The 22,449-nt window shown below is 38.0% G+C and overlaps 1 protein-coding gene across 3 annotated transcripts in view; it reads left to right on the plus strand.

Moving 5' to 3' along the window:
* The window catches only part of RASA2 (RAS p21 protein activator 2), a 122,885-nt gene extending 104,981 nt beyond the window's left edge, over positions 1-17,904 (plus strand). For 2 of the 3 annotated variants that reach the window (XM_030329829.1, XM_030329830.1), the window contains exons 20-24: positions 9,461-9,543; positions 10,763-10,971; positions 11,669-11,772; positions 12,125-12,314; positions 14,831-14,877. In XM_030329829.1, coding sequence (XP_030185689.1) covers positions 9,461-9,543; positions 10,763-10,971; positions 11,669-11,772; positions 12,125-12,314; positions 14,831-14,861 — 617 coding nt within the window. In that variant the 3' untranslated portion in view covers positions 14,862-14,877. Of the gene's footprint in view, positions 1-9,460; positions 9,544-10,762; positions 10,972-11,668; positions 11,773-12,124; positions 12,315-14,830 lie in introns of all 3 variants that reach the window. The other variant, XM_030329831.1, reaches the window with a different exon arrangement.
* Positions 17,905-22,449: the final 4,545 nt, after the last annotated feature.

Genomic DNA, 22,449 nt, shown 5'->3' on the forward strand with positions numbered 1-22,449 from the left:
TTTCAGGAAACAGCTTTCTTTGCTCCATAACAAGAAACTTCTCATCCATTAAAGTTTTATCATGGAATTTAAAGTTTTATCATGAAATTACAGGAGGTCAGTCATAATCTTTAGGCTCTGCTTCTAATTCTCTTGCTCTTTCCAACACATCTGCAGTTGCTTCCTGCACTGAAGTATTGAACCCCCTAAGTGTTAACCAATGAGGGCTGGAATCAACTTGTTTCTTCGAAACTCTTGTTAATGTTGATATTTTGACCTCTTGGCATGAACTGTGAATATCCTTAATAGCATCTAGAATGGTAAATCCTTTCCAGAAGGTTTTCAATTTATGTTGCCCAGATCCATCAGAGGAACCACTATGTATTTCTTAATAGCTATGTATTTCTTAAATGTCAAGACTTTAAAGTCAAAATTACTCTTTGATTCCTGGGCTGCAGAATGGATGTTGTGTTAGCAGCCATGAAACATTAGTCTCATTGTACATCCTTATCAGAGTATTTGGGTGATCAGGTACCTTGTAGTGAGCATTAATATTTTGAAAGGAATGTTTTTTTTCTGAGCGGTAAGTCTCAACAGTGGGCTTAAAATATTTAGTAAACCATGTGGTAAACAGATGTGCTGTCATCCTGGCTTTGTTGTTCCATTTATAGAGCATAGGCAGAGTAGATTTAGCATATTTTTTAAGGGCCCCAAGATTTTTGGAATGGTAAATGAGCATTGGCTTCAACTTAAAGTCAGTTACATTAGCTCCTAACAAGAGAGTGAACCTGTCTTGTGAAGCTTTGAAGCCAGGCATTTACTTCTCTCTAGATATGAAAGTCCTAGATGGCATTTTCTTCCAATATAAGACTGTTTTGTCTACATTGAAAATTTTGTTTAGTGTAGTTACCTTTATTAACTACCTTAGCTAGATCTTCTACGTAACTTGCTGCAGCTTCTACATCAGCACTTGTTGCTTCGCTTTGTACTTTTGTGTTATGGAAATGGCTTCTTTCCTTCTTTTTCTGCTAGCTGCAAACTTTTCTTGTGGAGCTTCCTCACTTCTGATAGCCTTCATAGAATTGGAAAGAGTTAGGGCCTGGCTCTGGATTCGACTTTTGCTTAAAGGAATGTTGTAGCTGGTCTGATCATCTATCCCGACCACTAAAACTGTCTCTATATCATCAGTAAGGCTGTTGCAGTTTCTTATCATTCATGTGTTCACTGCAGTGACACTTTTTATATTTCCTTCAAGAGCTTTTCTGTTGCATTCACAACTTGGCTGTTTGGCACAAGAGACCTAGCTTTGAGCCTGTCTTGGCTTTCAACATTCCTTCCTCACTAAGCTTAATAATTTCCAGCTTTTGATTTAAAGTGAGACGTACAACTGTTCCTTTCACTTGAACACTTAGAGGCCATTGTAGAGTTATTCATTGGTCTAATTTCAGTATTGTTAGGTCTTAGGGAATAGGGAGGCCCAAGGAGAGGGAGAGAGATAGGAGAATGGCTGGTTGGTGGAATAGTCAGAACGCACATAACATTTATCAATTAAGTTTGTTGTCTTATGTGGGCATAGTTTGTGGCACCCCAGGAGAATTACAGTAGTAACATCAAAGATCACTTATCACCATAACAAATACAATAATAATGGCAAGGTTTGACATACTGTGAGAATTACCAGAATGTGACACAGACACGAGGAGAACAGATGCTGTTGGAAAAATGGTACCAATGGGCTTGCTTGATGCAGGGTTGCCACGGACCTTCAATGTATAAAAAACACAGTATCTGTGAAGCACAATAAAGAAGCACACAATAAAATGAAGTATGTCAGTCTTAGACTCATTCTTTCATAGATAACAGATATAAACTTGGAAGAATATATAAAACAACTCTCTGAAGGATTTGACCCTCAAAAACTGGGAGCCATGATGGAATATATGATTATATGGCTTTTCTCTCTGAAAGCACTCCTGGCCAGTGCAATGGGAGATGGCTGAAATTCAAGCAGAAAGCCACAGTTTTGTTGGCTTGAGGTATCGAAAGATACAGTTCAGGACTGCCAGAGGAGCTGGAAATTGAGAAGAAGAAAAAAAAAAAAAAAAAGGATGAGCCTTCCACTCTGTATATGAACTCCCCTGAAATCCTTGGCTGACTCTTCAACTGCTTCTGCATTGGGGAACTTCAAAGAAGTTACTGAAAAGCAGTAACAGGAAAGATTTAAAAATATGAACAGATTTCAGTTTCTTTCCTCAGGAGAAACAGTTTGGATTTTAGATGGGCTTAAACACACTGAGGTTTTCATTGAAATATCAAAAGGGCAGTGGCTCAGCAGTGAAGACTGTGTCCTAAGATTCAGAATAAAATATAAAACCAAGCCTCAGAGCAATCAACCAATGCAACTGTACAAGGGAAGGTAACTGAATCCACCTTATCTACAATGTGTCATTCATAATGTCCAGTATACAATGAAACGTTAACAAGTTTGAGAAGAAACAGTAAAATAGGACACATAGCTAAGAGAAAAAGGAATCCTTATAAGTAGACCCCTCTGGGATGCCTGGCTAGCTCAGTCGGTTAAGCATCCAACTTCAGCTCCAGTCACGACCTCGTGAGTTTGAGCCCCACATCAGGCTGTGTTGACAGCTCCGAGCCTAGATCCTGCTTCAGATTCAGAGTCTATGTCTCCCTCTCTCTCTGCCCTGCCCCCCCCCCACTCTCTGTCTCTCTCAAAAAATGAACAAACATTAAACTAAGAAGTCCCCTATGTGGTTTATGTGTTGGAATTACAGACATGAACTTTAAAGGTATTATAAGTACTTCAAGGACAATGTAAGACAGTTAAGAGTAAAGAAATGAGGGATTTCAGTAAAAGAAAACAATAGAAACTTAAAAGGAATCAGATGGAAATCTAGAAGTGAAATATTTCAACTGTAATATTGAAGAAGAAAGGTTCAGGAAACTTGAAGATAGATTAGTAGAAATTGTCCAATCTAGGAACACAGGGAAAAAAGTCTGGAAGCGAAAAAAACCAGTAGAACCTCAGTGGCTTTTGGAATAATATTTGGCAGTCTAGTAAATGCATGATTAATGTCAGGAGAGTAGAGAAAGAGTAGAGCAGAAAAAATATTTGAAGAAATAATGGCCTAAATTTTCCTGAATTTGGTGAAAAAATTTATTTTACAGATCTAAGAATCTCCCTGAACTCCAAACCTGATAAATATAAAGAAAATCACACTTAGGCCTATATAGTAATTAAACCAGAGATATATAGAAAATCTCAAAAGCAGAACAGAAGACAGAGTGCATGCAGGAGAACAACAGTACAGTTGACAGCTAACTTCTCATAAGAAGCAACTAAAGCCAAAAGACAATGGAATAATAACCTCTTTAAAGTGCTGGAGAAAAAAAACTCTCAACCTAGAATCCTAGTGAAAATTTCCTTTATTTTTTAAAAATGTTTATTTGTTTTTGAGAGAGAGTGCACACGAGCAGGGGAGGGGCAGAGAGAAGTGGGGACAGAGACTCCAAAGCAGGCTCTTTGCTGACAGCAGGCAGCCCATGTGGGGCTCATACTCAAACCGTGAGATCATGACCTGAGCTGAAGTCGGACGCTTAACCAACTGAGCCACTCAGGTGCCCCGAAAATTTCCTTTAAAAATGAAAATATCCTTTAGGGTAGATGAAAACCAGGAGACTCCGTTGCAAACAGCTTTGTATTGTAGGAATGCTAAAGGAAAATTTTCAGGCTGAAGCGAAATAACACCGCATGGAAACTTAGATGTGCAGGAAGGAATGAAGAGCACTGGAAATTGTAAATATGTAGGTAAATGTAAGAATGTCTTTTCTCTTTTCTCAATTTGTTTAAAAAACAACTGTTTATGGACACCTAGGTGGCTCAGTCGGTTAAGTGTCTGACTCTTAATTTCGGCTCAGATCATGATCTCGTGGTTCATGAGATCAAGCCCCATGGAGCCTGTTTGGGATGCTCTCTCCCCTTTTTCTCTGCCCCTTTCCCCACCCACTCATGCTCTCTCTCAAAATAAATAAATAAAAAGCAATTGTTTAATGCAAAATTTATAACACTGAATTACGCAGTTTATAACAAATCTTGATATAGGACAGGAGTAGCAGAAAGGGAAGGGATAGACTAAATTATTGCAAGTATTTTGTATTTTATGTGAAATGACAACATAATTTTAAGTAGACTGTAATGAATTAAGGCTGTATATTATAATATCTAGAACAAAAACCTTTTTTAAAAAAAGTATAGCCCACCCCTTCTCCCTTACCCAAAAAGTAAATAAGCAAATATGGCAGGAGAGGAAGAACAATGGAGCAAAAATCAGATGGAGTAGGTAGAAAACAAAATGAAACAAAAAATAGCAAAATGATAGCTTAAACACAGCCTTATCAATAATTGCAATAAATGTAACATCATATTCAATATCAGGAGCAAAGCAAAGATTATCTACTTTTCTCAATTCTATTCAACATTGTGCTGTAATAAGATTGTACAACACAATGAGATTGTAATATAATAAGGCCAAAAAAAAAAAAGGAAGGGAAAGAAGGCAGGGACACCTGAGTGGCTCACTCAGTTAAATGTCCAGCTCTTGATTTTGGCTCAGGTCATGATCTCACAGTTAATGAGTTTGAGCCCCATGTCAGGCTGACAATGTAGAGCATGCTTCGGATTCTGTCTCCCTCTCTCTGCCCCTCCCCCACTGGTGTGCTCATGCTTGCGCGCGCACTCTCTCTCTCTCTCTCTCTCTCTCAAAAATGTTTTCAAAAAATTTTTAAAGGAGAAAATGGGGTGGGTGGGTGGGTGTTTCAGTCGGTTAAGCATCCAACTTTGGCTCAGGTCATGATCTCACAGTTTGGTTTGTGGGTTCGAGCCCCATGTCAGACTTTGTGCTGACAGCTCAGAGCCTGGAACCTAATTCAGATTCTGTGTCTCCCTCTCTCTCTTCCCCCTCCGCTCGCACTCTGTCTCTCTGTCTCTGTCTCTCAAAAAAGAAATAAACAAAAGGCATACATAGGTATCCTAAGGAATCTTCAAAACAAATACTTGAACCAATAAGTGGAGGCCTTGAGATACAAGATTCATATATATATAAACCAATTGTATTTCTATAAACCAGAAGGAAACTGCTAGAAAATGAAATCTTTAAAATACCATTTACAGGGGCGTCTGGGTGGCTCAATTGGTTAAGCGTTGGACTCTTGGTTTTGGCTCAGGTCATGAGTTCGAGCCCTACATCAGGTTGCGTGCTAACATCATGGAACCTGCTTAGAATTCTCTCTCTCCTTCTTTCTCTGCACTTCCCTCGCTTGCTGCTCTGCCTCTCTCAAAATGAATAAATAAAACTTAATAAAAAAAATACCATTTACAGTAGCAGCTCCCCTCCCCCCAAAAATATTTAGCAATAAATTTAACCTAAGAAGTACAAGACCTGTGTACTGAAAACAATAGAACATTACTGAGATAAAATGAAGAAGACATAAAGGAGACCTACATCATGTTTGTGAACTGGAAGATTCAGTATTTTTTAAGAAATCACTTCTCAAATTTACCTCTCCAGTTCATCTTGATTTTAACACAGTGCTACTCCAAATCTCAGCAAGCTTTTTTTGTCATATTCACAAAGTTGTAAGATCACTAATTCTGGGGCATTTTATCACCCCAGAAGGAAACTCTATGCCCATTAGAAGTCACTCGTCATTCCTCCCTTCTCCCAGCTCCTAACAACTATCTGTTTACTTTCTGTGTCTATGGATTTGCCTGTGCTGGGGATTTCATATAAATGGACTCATAAAATATATAACCTTTTGTGACTGACTTTTTTCACTTAGCATAATGTTTTCTAAGCTCATCAATGATATAGGCTGAGTCAGTGCTTTGTTCCTTTTATGACTAAATCCATTGTATGGATATAAGCCAAATCTTGTTTATCCATTAATAAGTTGGACATTTAGATTGTTCCCAATTTTTTACTATTATGAGCAATTCTGCTGTGAACATTTGTATGGACATATGTTTTTTATTCTCTTGGGTGTGTGTATACGTAGAGATGGAATTGATGAGTCATATGGTAACTCTTTTTGGTAGAGATAATGGAGATTTTAACTGAAACCGGGTTTCATTCATCTAATAGGGAAACTTAATGCACTAACATTTATTACGATTATTATGATTACTGCTTTGTTTTGTGCTTTCTGTTTACTAGGCTTTTCTGTTTATTGGGTTTATTTTCCTTTTCCTGCCTTTTTATTGTAATAATCAGGCCCACGCACGTTCTTGATTGTGTGCTCGTACACTCTGTCTCATGAGAGAATTTGGGCATCATATTTCAACTCTGCAGTTGTTAACAGACAAATTTAAACTTCCATGTTTATCTTAAGGTCTACAGTTAAAGTCCCCACTCAGGAAAAGAACCGTAGGATGCTTTCAATTCATTATTTTCCCAAACTAATGGGAAAGCTAATGACTCCCTAGTGAAGTCATCCAAAATGTAATACTAGGTTCTCATTTTTCTTTTAACTTTATATGTTACATTTTAATGATTTTCTATCCATGCTTAACAGTTTTGCTGATTTCTTTACCCAGCAATATTTCTTGCATAACATATTTGCCTTTTCCTGCATTTATTTTTTATTTTGCAGGAGTGCTTCCTCAAAGAATTATTTCAATAGGCTTATGGCTGATAATTGTTCTGGGTCTTTGAGTATTAAACAATGTATTTTACCCTTACTCTTCAGTGATAGTGAGACTGGATTTAAAATTTTCCCTCAGAACTTTGAAGATACTACTTAATGGTTTCCTAGTTTACATTTTTGCTGGTGAGAATTTTGATATCAATCTGGTTCTGTCTTGATTCTTCTCCCTAGAAACTTTAAGACTTTCTTTAGTCTTCAAGTTCTAATATTTGACTCCCTAGTATGAGGTAATGGTCTTTTTCTTTCCATCCTGCTCAGCACTTGGGTCCTTTCAGTCTGAAGATTGCTATTTTTATCTCTGGGACATTTCCATTGGTAATTTTCTCCGGAACACTCTTTCTGTTCTGCTTCTGGAATTCTTATCAGGTATTGAAACTTCTAAATCTGTCCATCATGGCTCTTCTTTTAATTTTTTGTGTCTTTGTTCATTTGTACTGTATTTTTGGAGAGCCCTCAGTGAAATCTCCTCTTTTACTAATTCAACTTGCAATTCATTTCAGTTAATATTGCTAACTATGAAGTTAACTCTAACGACATCATGATAGTATGTGTGCCTGGGAGCAATGTGTTTTCTCTACAAATGCTGTTATAATTTGCCCAGAAATGAACAAATCCAGCAATTAATTCCAGGGTGTGTGAATGCTTTATGTATAAAATAAATCTAAAGATAGAAACTTCCTGCAAAAATATAAAATTATCTGGAATTTCTATGGTGCTACCCCATGTAGATCAGTACTCAAAGGAAATTTATTGTACCCGTCATTTCCTTAAATGTTATCCTCTTTGTTGCGTCTGTGTGTCTCCTTCAGGGTGCTGATTTTCCTCATTGTTTGATGATCTTTTTGGTGATTTCCTCATCTTTATGTTTTTACAGTCTGTTCATCTGCTTGAGTGTTCAGTAGCCTCCTGCCAGTGATTGTGAGGGAAGTACAGGACAAGCTGCCAAGGGGCAAGGCTGCGGGTGCTTGTCTCCTGGTGTGGATGCTCTCCTTCCCTCTGAGGGTCAGCGACTACCTGTGACATAGTACTGTGGTTGCAGCCCCAGTAGGCATCATTACTGCTAGAGCCTGGAACATGCACCCCTGTTGACTGCTGCTTAGTACAGTCTGAGGGAGGGGGAGCTCTCCCAGATGCAGCTTACCTATTAATCATCTCCATGTATGTCTGAGTGTGTGTGTGTGTGTGTGTGTGTGTGTGTGTGTGTCCGTCCGTCCATCCTTGTGTCTCCAGTCCCCAGCTGTCTGTGTCCCTTGACTCTGGCTTGAAGCTCTCTTCTAACTACTACTTTTGCAGATGTCTTTTCCTTCATCTGGTTCGGGCTGTGGCTTCCTTCAGTTTACTCTTCCCTCCTCCCCCTCCCCCCCGCTGCCATAAATTTGATCTTGTCTGCTTCCAGGAAACTGCTGATAGTCTTTTCTTATTTTCTCTTGCACTTATGATTTGTATTTGTTGAATTTAAATGTTTTCTGAGAAAAGTTTTCCTTAACTACCCAATTTAAAGTCACTTCCCAATTGCTTTCTAGTATATCACCTCAGGTTATTTTCATTGTAACATTTATCTCGACCTAATATTTGTCTTCTACCAGTCTTTCTAGACCTAAGCGCAGACTTCATTAGGGGTCTTAGATATTCTGTTTACTACTGTATCCAAAGTGGTTGGAACAGTGTCTGGTATATAGTAGGCATTAAATGTATGATAGTTGAATTAAGTAACTTTATCTTTTTAAAAAAATGTTACATCACATCTGCTTGAATTACACAAATTTTAGATTTTACACCAGCAACCAGGCTTAACAAATATTTTAGGTTAACCTCTCTGCAAATATTTTAGGTTAACCTTTATTAACCAAATAACTGTCTTTGATTAGAAAGCTGTACATTAATCCATGGACCAGTACAAAGTGTAAAGGTCTTAACCTCCAGCACTTAAATACATATGTCATTAAACTCTGTGAGAATAAAAGCAAAGCTTTGATTTTACTAAGAACAATATTACAGAATGGCCAGGAAAAGTCATAACTATATTTGCTTATAGTTTCTATAAATATATGAGATAGTGTCTATTCTGGTAAATTATAAATCGAAAATACATCATATCATCATGATATGTTATAATGGAGCTCCTTTAGCAAACTCAGATTTCCAAATTCTTAAATTAGGTGAAGGATTCACTCTTCCAAATAAAAACTTTACTCTTGTTCCCTATATCTCTTAGAGTAAATTTGGTAGTTCTAGTCATCTGACCAGCCAGTATATGATAGTAATGAACAATTTTTCAATTTCAATCATAGTTTTCAGGGTCAACCCCTTAAATATTACACTATTAAAACAGAAAAAATCTACTTAGGAACAGTCTGAGTCACTCCCTATGTGAGAACTCCCTGAAAGAAAATTCCATGTCTGGGCAAGTTTTGAGCAGGCCTCTACTGCTAAGTATAATATTTTTTCAGCCCCCATATAATTGTTTCAAAAGATAGTAACATTTCAATTTTCTACATTGAGATCAAATTTCTTCCCACATTTTTCCGTAAAAATTTTTAAAACTTTATATTGAAAAAACTAAAGAGGAAGTCACTTTATAGAAAACAAGCAAAATTCATCTGTTCCATAAAACAAAGAATACTTAAGTGTGTATCATTCAGAAACCTTCAGATTATATTCCTGCTATGACGAGGATGAGCTTAAACTTCACAGATTTAACCTCTCACATAATTCTGATGGAAATTATTTTAATCTTGTTCTACTTTTATTAATAATTTAGGCAAAGATGCAATTTATACAATTCCAGTGAAAAACATTCTTGCTGTAGAAAAACTGGAAGAGAGCTCTTTCAACAAGAAAAATGTAAGTTACATAAATATTATTTTTAAAGTTTTAATGTATTGGTTGAAAATTTTTAAGAGATTGTTTTTATTTTTGCCATTAATCATTAGTATTTTATAATTGCTGGCTAGAACTGTGTCTTAAAATTGTCCATAATTGCTCCTGAAACTAATGGAACATCATGTGTCCATTGTATTCAAATAAAAAACATTTTTTAAAGTTTATCTTTTAGAGAGAGTACAAGCGAGTGAGGGACCAAAAGAGAGGAAGAGAGAGGATCCCAAGCAGACTCTGCACTGAAAGTGCAGAGCCTGATGCAGGGCTCGAACTCACGAACTCTGAGATCACTACCTAAGCCAAAATCAAGAGTTGGACACAACCGACTGAGCCACCCAGGCGCCCCAAATAAAAAATATTTTTAAATAAATAAATTGTCCATTATTGTTGATGCCTTATATAGTCTGTCTAGCCTATTAAAGGTACTTTCTCAGTACGTGCCTAATCTGACCTCTCAACTTGACATTCAAGTCTTTTTTTTTTTTTTTTGACATTCAAGTCTTTAATAATATAGTCCCAACCAATCTGTGCAATCTTATCTCCTGCGACCACTCAGTATATACTGTGTACTCAAACCAGTCAGGATGATTTCCTGTTTCTCTGTATTTCCCCACTGCTTTGCCCTTACTCATACTTTTTCCTCCATCTGCATTTCCCTCCCTTTATTAGTGATTATATGATAGAGTTCATTCTTTGGACATGTGTGGCTTCTAAAAATTATATTCTGTGGTACTACTTAGTACCACGTGACTCAGATTGTCCTTGGAACTAACTTACTTGAAAAGTAACAATTCATGGGGTGTCTGGATGGCTCAGTCAGTTAAGTGTCTGCCTTCTGCTCAGGTCATGATCTCGTGGCTCGTGAGTTCGACCCCTCATTGGGCTCTATGCTGAGAGCTCAGAGCCTAGAGCCTGCTTCAGATTCTGTGTCTGTCTGTCTCTCTCTCTCTCTTTCTTTCTCTGTCTCTCTCTGCCCCTGCCCTGCTCACACTGTCTCTCTCAAAAATAAATGAATGTTAAAAAAAAAATTATAAATAAAAAAAAGAAAATAACAATTCATAAGCTACCTGAATAGCAGTTATCTAGCCAAGCAAACTATATTTCTTTTACATAACTTTTTCTGTTTGTACTGTGTTGGTTTTTAGACTCTGTTACTAACTTTTTATCTTAATTGCTTATGAAGATGTTCCAAGTAATACATATGGAGAAACCGCTCTATGTCCAGGCAAATAATTGTGTAGAAGCTAATGAATGGATAGACGTACTCTGCAGGGTCAGCCGATGCAATCAGAACAGGCTCAGTTTTTATCATCCCTCTGCGTATCTCAATGGAAACTGGCTCTGCTGTCTGGAGACCAGTGAAAACGCTCTGGGCTGCAAGCCATGTACTGCGTAAGTTTCTTTCTCATTAAAAAAAGCAATGTTTCAAGTGTGGTATATGGACAGAAAGAAAAATTCTGCCATAAAGTAGAAGGAAGTACTGATACATGCTGCAACATGGATGGACCTTGAAAACATGCTAAGTGAAAGAAGCCAGACACAGGCCATATACTATATGATGGCATTTGTATAGTGTATCCAGAGTAGGTAAATTTATAGACACAGAAAATAATTTAGTGGTTGTGACAGGCTAGAAGGAGGGAGATTTGGGGAGTGCTCATGGATACACTTCTTGGGGTGGTGAAAATTTTCTCCAGTGTTTGGCCCAGGTCAAAAAATTGGGGTCAGGATGGGCAATTTTAAAATAGATACACAAGCCTGAGCAAGGAAGGACTTAGCATTCTCTTTCTGATTGCATGGAACAGCCATCGTAGGTAGCTGTGTCGACTTAAGAAGTAATATATTGCTTTTGTGATGAAGCATAGGTGTTATGAAAATGATTTCTCTTTAGATTGGATTTGGATTAGAGTTGCATAATGACCAAAGCTCTCATGGCCCCATTTTATTAGATTATCAGATGAGACTAGATTGCTGAGGTTCCTTCTGCGAAGTTCTGTGGTTCTGTTTTCTAGTCTCAAGCCACCAAAAGTTTTCAGCATGTTAACAAAGTTAAATTTTTCAATGTCTTTAATTTCATTTTTTACCATAGAGGTGTCCCTGCAGACATCCAAATAGATATTGATGAAGACAGAGAAACAGAAAGAATTTATTCCCTTTTTACCCTCAGTTTACTTAAGCTGCAGAAAATGGAAGGTAAATGTACAATTAAAATATTTTTATATAACCCATGATCCTTCATTACCAGTTACTGATATAATTGCTTTGGCATTGTCTTAAAATTGAAAATACCCCTAGCTTTACCAAAATATTACTTATATGAACATTGATAAACTCTCAAGTGGGCGTTTTTCATAGATACTCATGAAAGTACTGTTTTTGCATATATGTGTTGTTCGTAATTAATAAAATGAAAGTATCTGGGTTATCTGTGCATTTCCAGTGGGAAATCTTCCCAGCTTGAAAAACTTGAAAAGTTCTTATGTATTCTAAAAATTACATTTGTGGAATTTAGTTTTCTGATCAGAGATTTTACTGCTCCTTGTAGAGGCTTGTGGAACTATAGCAGTCTATCAAGGACCACAGAAAGAGCCTGATGATTATTCTAACTTTGTAATTGAGGATTCTGTAACAACCTTTAAGACAATTAAGCAAATAAAAAGCATCATAGAGAAGCTAGATGAACCTCATGAAAAGTATAGGAAGAAAAGATCAACTAGTGCAAAATATGGGAGCAAGTAAGTATTTTTAAGATACTCTAAACACATTTTTAAACAGTGTTTGACCGTAAGAGACTCTTGAAAACTGAGACTAAACTGAGGGTTGATGGGGGGTGGGGCAGAGGGGAAAGTGGGGGATGGGCACTGAGGAGGGCGCCTGTTGGGATGAGCACTGGGTGTTGTAGGGAAACCAATTTGACAATAAATTTCATATTAAAAAAATAAATAAATAAATAAACATTGTCTGAGATTCCAACTACTACTAGGTATGTACAACTGACGTGCAGGCCTCCCGCCTACCTTCATCTTTCAGGACCCAGCTCAGAACCTTTCTCTTGTGTGTTAAGTTCCCCTGTCCACTCACACAGTGATCTTTGTCTTTGTAGTTCTGGTATTGTTTCTTTATGTTGGTGCTGTACTTTATCACCACTTTTAATGTTAAAATTAATTATTCCATTAAATTGAATACTTAGTAGTTTTGTTTTTACTATTTCTCTTCCTTCTTAATATCTCTGACAGTGCCTTATACATACTAAGTACTAAAAAAAAAAAAACAGCTGTGAAAATGCTAGAAGTATTTTATAGTTGATTCTTTGGACTCATCTCAGATGTAGGTGGATATTACCATGGATAACAACAGCAACAACTAACATTTTATTAGAAGCTTAGTCCACTGCTGAGCGCTGTATATTATGTATACAGAGTTTTATATTTTATATCCTATCACTTAGATTGTTTTTAGAATCCCCATTGATGTAGCTTAACCAAAAGGACATGTTTCTACCTCACAAATAAAGTCCTGACTTCCGTGGCTGGTTAATTCAGCAACTCAGCACTGTCATCAAGGGCTATCCAGCCACCAACCCATCCTCAGCAGGATGGTTTCCGTCCTCCTCAAGCTTGTCCTCTTACGGTCACAGATGAGTTGCAGTAGTTCACTATTTTTATATAATATCCAGAGGCAGAAAGACCTGTTTCCTTCTCACAAAAAAGAAAGAACCTTATCTAAAGTTACCCCCCACCGCTTTCCCTGGGACACAGGTCTGCACAGTACCAGCACTTAGAATCAGAGTCATGTTCACACAGAGGTGAAGAGGAGAGGATGGTTCTTAGACCAGCAAATGAGTATTTGCCACACTGTGCACTCTCCCACTCATCCTCGCATCAGCCATGGTTATATTCCCATTTCATAGCTAGAGACACTGAGGCTCAGGGAAGTTAAGTGCTTTGCCCAGGGTCATACAGCTGATTAGTGAGGGAGCTTTGAATCCTTGTGCCACCATTTGAAGTATTCTTTAAAAATTAAAGAATTTAAAAATTCTTTAAAGTATTCTTTAAAAATTCTTTAAAAATTATTGGGGCACCTGGCTGGCTTAGTCAGTTAAGCATCTGATGATTTCAGCTCAGGTCATAATCTCACAGTTTATGAGATCAAGGCCCACATTGGGCTCCATGCTGAAAGTGCAGGGAAGGATTGGGATTCATTCTAGCATTAGCATGAGCGCGACTCTCTCGCTCTCGAGAGCGAATTAGTAGAGCAGAAAAAAACCACACATAACTATAAATCTAAAAAATCTCAATAACGAAAGCCCTCCAGTACTATGACCCTCTAACGACCATCTCTAACTATGCCCTCTAACAATCCTCCAGCCTTCTACTTACACCTTCCTCTCTCCATACTGCTCCCTCTCTCTCTCTCTCTCTCTCTCTCCCTCTCTCTCCCTCTCTCTCCCTCCCTTCTTCGCTCCCTCCCTCTGCCTCTCCCCTGCACACATTCTTTCTTTCTCAAAATAATTTTTTTTAAATAATGTGATTATTAATTACATCTTTGATTTATGAACAATAAAAACAGTTTGACAGATGTAAATGTTTTTGTTCTCCCTGGATAGAAGGCTCAGTACGTTAGAAAGGTTATCGTAACCATCCACATCCTTTTTTTGTTTGTTTGTTTTTTTAAGTAGGCTCCATGCCCCCAATGATGAGGGGCTTGAACTCACAACCCTGAGATCAAGACCTGAACCAAGATCAATAGTCAGACGCTTAACTGAATCCTGTCTTTTCTATGTTAGTGTAATTGGCTCTCTTCCAACAGTGCTAAAACAAGTTTTCTTGGAGTCCCTGGAAATTTCCATGTGAGGTCCTAGCCAATGCTTGACCACCCTTCTTAAATAGTACCTATCCTCTCCCACACACACACTGTATCTTTTCCCAGCTTTATTTTTCTCTATTAAAAAATGCCAGTCTCTCTTGTACTAAATATCTTCCTTGTTTGTTTTACTTTCCCTATGCCAGAAAGTAAGCTGTGTGAGAGCAGGGTTTTGTCTATTTTGTTCACTACTGTATCCACAGCTTCTAGAATAGTGCCTTACATTTAAAAGGTGATCAGTAAATACTTATTGAATTAATGAAATAAGCCTTGACGTGAGAGATTATCAGGGGAAAATTATACTTAATGGATACTATGAGATAATTTGTCACTTTTTAAAGTGTTATATTTTCTGACTTTTGAAAAATGGTTTTCTTTTATTTTTTAGGGAAAATCCAATTGTAGGAAAAACATCTTAGAGTGTGACCAGTTGATTCAGAAGAACTGGAAAATACTGTTTTTGTTGGAGTTTTTCAATTCATCATGTATTTTGTTCTTAGTATTTAAGAATGAACATTGGCTTCAGTGTCACCTGCATTCACGTTGTATTTAATATTTAATAATTGAAAGTAACTGGGAATCCTGGTATTGATGCATTACTAGAGAATTTGAAATTCAAGATTCCCTTCATATCTTACGTGTCAAAAGCCATGCGTCTGCAACTTGTTTTTAATAGAAAGAATCTTCCTAAAGAAGCTTTGTAACAAAAGAACTCCTCCATAGCAAGCAACCATCTCTTCTTGTAACACTCCATGTTCTGTGGACTTTCACTACCATTAGTGCCTGCTCTATACTGCCAGTGTTGTGTTTTACTAGAGAATCCCAATCCATGACAATTCAGAGCTTTCCATTTAGTTCATCTAGACCCTCCCTCTTCAAAAAAGAAAAAAAAAAGAGATTTTTCCTTTTGTCTGTTAGTCATTACAGATTACATTAGGGACTTTAGAAAACTGCCAGAGCATCCTTGAAGGTTGGTGGATCCTTTTGCCTATTTAAAGATGTAAACAGAACCCAGACAGGAGGAATCAGAGAACATATACTGTTTTGTGCATCTTGTTTACATTTGGGATGAGTGATGGCAGATGAAATACAATGAGATCACTAAATTTTTGTTGTTGTTTTAAATATCAGGTACTCATTTTCTTGATTTGAGAGTTCGAGTTAATATGACTTGTAAGGACGTCTCTTCTGAAAAAGAAGAGACAGGAAACGGTGAAAGATGGTGGTAGGAAAATCCCTTGACTTCACCTGTTACTCCGCATTATTATCATAAGGGCCACCACCAGGACACCCTCCTCCTAGTGTGAGGTTGGGAGCTAACTCGAGAACAGTCACTCGGCGCACTTTAATAATCTGGGCTGCCCCAGATTATACTTTAGATACTCTGTGGTATCTAATCTTTATGATCAGTTGAATGATCAGTGTTTAAGTCTAGAAATAGTGCTTTCCTGAAAATGTTTATATTTCATTGCTGTTTTCTTATTGCCTGCTAGCCAAAAGGAGTGTGGGCAAGCAACTGTTTTAATTCTGTTTTTCCGTAATGATTTACTTTTATCCTAAAAACCATAATTGTATATAAGCATTCGAAGCAAGTTGCTTCCTTGAAGTTAAGAGGGATACAAATTGCTTCATCAGTATTAAAAACCATGGTACTCTTATTCTGTCTTTTTAAATTTAAATCATTTTCTAAATGTGGTACCTTGAACCTTGGAGTATTTACATATTTCTGTTTAAAACTGTGACTTATCAATGTAAGTCTAGCTAGTAGTGCTTTTTTTGTTTTCCTGAGCATAAGCTAAACTTCAGGATATACTTTGCCAGTTACGTTATTGGTGAGTAGTTGTTTTTAAATTATATTATTACTAGGGAATTTTTTTAAAGACCATTGGCACACAATCAAAGTTGTTCCATAAATGATTATAACTGACCAATGTATTTCTCTAAATGACTTGTTAAAATCATTTGGTTTTATTTAAGAATCAGTCCTAGTCTCCATTATGGTAGGTTTATTCCTGGCCCATTTTAAAGACAAATTTGAAAGATTCCTTTAAATTTTATGAGCTTGTATATTCCATAAATTACACTGATTTATCAATGTGAAAGAATTTAACCATTTAATAAATTTCTCATTGTTGAATTTCATTCAGATTGAAATGTCCTTTTAAGAGTCTCTGAGATGTCTACCTGAAAAGGACATGTGAGCATTGCCAATTACCACTTGTTACTCTCCAGTGGCTGTTTTAGCCGTCTGCTAGTTCTTCAAGGCAAAAGAAATATTTTTTTAATATTTCTGATATCAAATCCCCTATTATGGTGGTTTTTAAAGATTATGGCATTATCAAAGGGACCAAGGCTGTGTGTGAATACATGACTCTGAATTTGAAGGGAAGAGTTCAGTCATATAGTTATTTTTTTCACAGGACACTTTTAAACACCCTGTTTGACTGGAATTAACCGGTTTGGCACAGCCTAAACAGAAGTAATGTGAAATTAAATTAATTTTCTTTAAAGTCTTCTGAAAAAAAAGACCATGTCAGTAGGATCTTAGGATAACCTAGGTACTTGCTTCCAAGGGCCTCATCCCTCTGTTGTTACTTAGGAGTACTTTGGTTTCTGCTATGTGATGTGCTTTCTCTGCCTTTTCCACACTTGAAAACTACATGGCAGCTCACTTCACCCTAAAAACCTGAAAACGCCTAGAAGGACAGAAAAGGATGATTTGGAAAAACCCTTGCCATAAATGCCAGTTCTGGTTCTTAGTTTAGCCATTTTCATCAGTTGCGATTTTGGCCATCTGTTGTTATTGTTTGTTCTGGGGTTTTTTTAGTTTGGTTTTTTAATAGTCATTTAGTAAGATGATGGCAATAGCAAAGTTTTTTACTCCCAGGAATATTAATGTATCAAGTTGAATGATTTTATTTGCCAAAGAAGTATGTTTTAATATCACGGGTAATGGCTAAGTGTCAAAACTAGGTTTTCCCTTATCATAAAAGAAAAGTGATGAATGATGTGGCTTTTGTTTGTTTCTGAAGCCTGATTTCATTCATAGACTCATTAGTGCCAGGTTTTAGAGAACAGACTTTTTTCTTTTTTTTTTTTTTTTTTTTTTTTTTTTTTTTTTTTTTTTTTTTTTAGTAAAAGCACCTTTAATTTGTTCTAACGGTACATCCTGTAATGACAATGCTACAAAGCCTTTTAGGTGTCCTTACAGTATGTGAAAAATACAGGACTCATTCTAGAGTTAAATTACCTGTCATGACTGATGTTATTGGCTTCCATTTTTATTAACTTGGAAATTAATATGTTGCTAGTAAATATTGGTTTTTACAGTGTCCAGTTTGAAAATATAAGTTATCAAAACTTAATGTAGTGAATTTGTGTAACCATGTTGTATTGTTGAGAATGTATTTTTATTTAAATTTTATTTTCTTATCAAGAGTATTAATAAAAATTAAAAACTTTTGTAACTGTCGCTTGGAAATAACTCAAATAAATTACAAGAAGCCTATTCTTTGTGAGACCTCACTTTCTTACTGGTTTCAGAATTCTGCTTGTTTAAAATTATTATACCTTACCTGTTAGTAAGGAAATAGCAAATTTGAGAACTCCTCAGGAACAAAAAAGAATAAAGCAATCTGGAAAGAGCTCAGATTCTTTTCTTGCACTTAACTAGGCTGATTTTTGATGCACTATGGTCCTTAATTTGCTTATTCATCCAACAGACTTGTTTTGAGGACCTACAGAGTGGAGGCACCATGCAGGATTCCTTCATTCCCGATAGCCAGGCACATTTGGTATACAGGAATATATTCCCCTCCTGTCTAGGTAAGTTGTTTAGAGCTGACTTTTTCAGCCTATGTTAGACTTTAAAAAAAAAAAAATTTTTTTTTTTAATGTTTATTTCTGAGGAAAAGACAGCACAAGTGGGGGAGGGGCAGAGAGAGGGAGACACAGAATCCAAAAGAGGCTCCAGGCTCTGAGCCTGGGGCTCAAACTCATGGGCTGTGAGATCATGACCTGAGCCGAAGTTGGACACTTAACCAACTGAGCCACTCAGGTGCCCCTAGACTTTTTAAAGTATCCTGTGTTCTACTTTTCTCAAAATGTTGGCATCAGAGCTTTTCTGGTTACTCAGGTCCTACACATTAGCCTGCCCTATAGTTTGACCTTTAGTGCGGTCCGTCTGGATGTTAGGATTTCACCATGTTGTGCCATGCTGAATTCTCTAGAAAATATAAAGTAACAGCACCAAAGACCGGGTTAGTGGGTAGCTTGTGCCCACAACGAGAGCAGCTAGGGTGTTTCCCCATTAGTGCTGCAGCAGCCCTCTTTTCATTTCTAAATGAACCTCTGTAAAATTTAGCCCCTGTGACTCCAGAAGAGTTTGAGGTTAATAAAGAGGAACAAGCAAGGTTCCAAATACCTAGGGATCCTATTTTTATTGAGATACCAGAATCCTGCTCATACTAGCTCATGTATTAGAACTTGTCAGAAACATCAGTGACTTCAAGTTATAGTCTGTGATATGAACAAGCTAGTTCTTTGACGAGAGAGGCTGTCCTACTTTTCCCTTTCCAAATTTCAGGATTCCAAAAGAGGAGATACCTGTAAATAGAGGTCAAGTAGGGCCCCTTCATGTGTACACCAGAATACGAAGGCGTGGCTAGCACTTCTGGGTTCTGATTGCCAATAGCACTACTCCCATGTCCGTGGCCTTCAGAGAACAGCCTTTCTTGCTACACATGACATGCTTCAAAATCAACTAACCACTCTTCAGAGATTTTTGGTCTTGATTCCTCATAGGCATACTTACCTGACTTACCTGAGGTTTGGTCTTTGGTGGCCAAAAGTCCTGTCATTTTGCCATTTGACTTCTTTGCTTGGTGACCTCATTTGCACCATATTTTAAGCTTATGCCTGTATTTTGTGTTAACAGCAGAAATGGTATAACCTGTTTAAGTCCTATCAAGATTTGTTTTTTGCTTTGTATTTCAAATCCGCTTTGTTTTATACCACCTTTGTGCTTTCTTTGTGTTGATCTACTTTTTGACATGGTGTTTAGTCCTTAGATATATCAAGTTTTTGCTCCTCAAGGAAGAGTTCTTTTGGCTGTAGTGAACAACATTGTTTTCCAAATGTAGCATATTCCTTATCTGAGAACTGAGAAAGCCACACTGCCTGTTAAAGAAGCACCCTTCATTTTAGATGGATTCTCAATGCAGGATGGGTTATCAATGACCCCTAGAGAAGCATAATGGGAATCTCTCAGAGGAGACAGAGGAGAGGGCTCAGGGGAAGGAAGGCACATAGTTTGAAAAGGCATAGTCATTGTTAAAATTTTACACTTGAAAATATAAACACACATCTAGTTTTATAATTCACACTACCAAAAAAGCTCAACATTACTGATCATTACTGATACTGATGGAAAGGTGGGACTGTACTTCTCACTTGGAGGCCCTTTTCAGTATGGAACTTGAGATATTTGTGTTAATGTGGGGCATGGTTTTAAAGTTTGGGAAACACTGGAATGTGGGCTAAATTCCAAATCCTGAGCCTGAGGCTCAGTCCTAAATTCTACATCAAAATATGTGTGAGGAGTGAGGACACTGCCACATCACTGCTTCCTTGGAGCTTATACTCCACGGAGAGAAGGACGACCAATGAAGTTAAAAATATTGGATGGTAGTAAGTATTCCAGAACAAAGCCAGGAAAGGACACAGGGAGTGCTACACATGGGACTGGAAGGTGCAGGCATACCCTTTGAAACTGGGTAGTCAGGGCAGGCTTCACTAGGAAGGAGATATTTCAATGAAGAGGTGAGGAAAGGCAGTCCCAAGGATGTCTGGAAAAAGATCCTCAAAGGCAGAAGAAATAAAATGCATGGTGTGCTCAAAGACAGCAAGGACGTTAGTGTGGCCAGAGCACAAAGAATGAGGGGAATGGTAGGAGCCAGGTCCTGGGGGGTTTTGAGCCTAGTTGAGAGAGGTCTCAAGGAAGGCACAGGAGGAAGTAGGAGACCCAGTCAGCTGATACGCTGATCCGGTGAGGGATCATGGCAGCTGGGTCCTCGGGGTGATAGCATGGAGTGTATGAGGAATGATTAAAGTCCGGGTATAGTTGAAGCAGAATCCATAGGATTTGTAGCCAGATGGACTATGGGGGAAAGGAGGGAGTCTAATCAACTGGAAGAAAGGAAGGTTTATTTACTGAGATACAGGTTTGTGCTTAGATAAAGCATATGATATCCATGGTAATGATTCCTAGAAAAGATTCATTTAAATCAATAAGTACCAGCATATATCATATCTAGTCTTATACATTTATCATATCTTCCTCAGTAGACTATAAATGATTCTGGAGGGTAAAGAGGGACTTTATTGTAACCCCACAGCCCCTCGCCCTTAGCTGAGGAGACTTCATGCATATTCCGTGAATGAATGACACACTGGGACTAATGATGGAGCACCAATGCCTTGGTTGAAAATCACGACTCAACTGGAAACTACCTTTATGGTCTTGGTCAGACAACCTCTTTAGGTTTTGGTTCCCCTCTACATGTACAATTCCTAAGTTTTTATTTTCAAGAACAAAGTGCCGGGCCCTTGCTATGCACTAAGCACTCTGCTAAACTCAGTAGCCCTAAGATGATGCCTTCAAGTTGCTCATGGTCAAGCTAGAGACAGGACCAGAGGGACCTGAGGATTCTTCTACAATTTCAGTACCCAGACAACCCCCAAGGGCCTTCCCACTGGCCCCTCCCCAACAGTTTCACTAGATGATTCAATTCCTTCAGATCTTTCCTGACAGAATGTGACTGGCATTTCCCCAAGGCTCCATGACTGAGGACCAATTTAGCAGCAGGGACAGACCCTATAGACTGCATTATAATCGTCTTCCTGTCATCCTTTAATAGAGTCCTGATTGTTAATGAAGTCACTGATGTATAAATAAAACACTGACTTACAAGCTTCCTGGTGTAGGAAAAGAGCCCAGCACTCATTCTGCCAAAGTGTTAAATTAATTAAAGAGGCCATTAGATGGAGGTGGCTTTAGATGTCATGGCTGCCTTTGTAATCAAACCAAAATCTAAGCCTATAAATGCCTCAGAGTTACAAAATCAAAACCTAAGGAAAGCAGTCCCAAACAGCCACTAGGCTTTAAGCCGTAGCCAACCAATCATTCCTTTTCCTAACTTCCGCACCTTCTCTGTCACTCCCCAGGCTTCTGTAGGAAGAGAGCTCCTAGCTACTTCCGGTTTGGTGCTGTCTGATTGGAATTGATTTTTGCTCAAATAAACTCTTAAAATGTTTCATATGCTGCAGTTTGTCTTTTAACAATTTTTAGACAAAAAGCGGCCTTAAAAGAGCAAAGCTGGCACTGACTTGCGAAGGTGATTTATTTGGATTCAAACAAGGAGCAGAAGGGACTGACCCTCGCATTTTAATGTCACAGAGGACAACATTTTGGATGATAATCAGCCCTTCTAGTGACTAAAGAAGATGAGGCACAGATTCAGGCATTCCCCCCCTTCCCCCCCTTCCGCCCCCCCCCCCCCCCCCCCCCCCCGCTGGCTTTACTTCTTAGAGCAAGCCCCGCCCCCTGCCCCCCACCCCACCCTACTCCACGCTTTCTTTTTTTTTTTTTTCAATATATGAAGTTTATTGTCATATTGGTTTCCATACAACACCCAGTGCTCATCCCAAAAGGTGCCCTCCTCAATACCCATCACCCACCCTCCCCTCCCTCCCACCCCCCATCAGCCCTCAGTTTGTTCTCAGTTTTTAAGAGTCTCTTATGCTTTGGCTCTCTTCCACTCTAACCTCTTTTTTTTTTTTTTCTTCCCCTCCCCCATGGGTTTCTGTTAAGTTTCTCAGGATCCACATAAGAGTGAAACCATATGGTATCTGTCTTTCTCTGTATGGCTTATTTCACTTAGCATAACACTCTCCAGTTCCATCCATGTTGCTACAAAGGGCCATAGTTCATTCTTTGTCATTGCCACT

Source organism: Lynx canadensis, chromosome C2, assembly GCF_007474595.2.
Source record: "Lynx canadensis isolate LIC74 chromosome C2, mLynCan4.pri.v2, whole genome shotgun sequence".
NCBI classification, from domain to species: Eukaryota; Metazoa; Chordata; class Mammalia; order Carnivora; family Felidae; genus Lynx; species Lynx canadensis.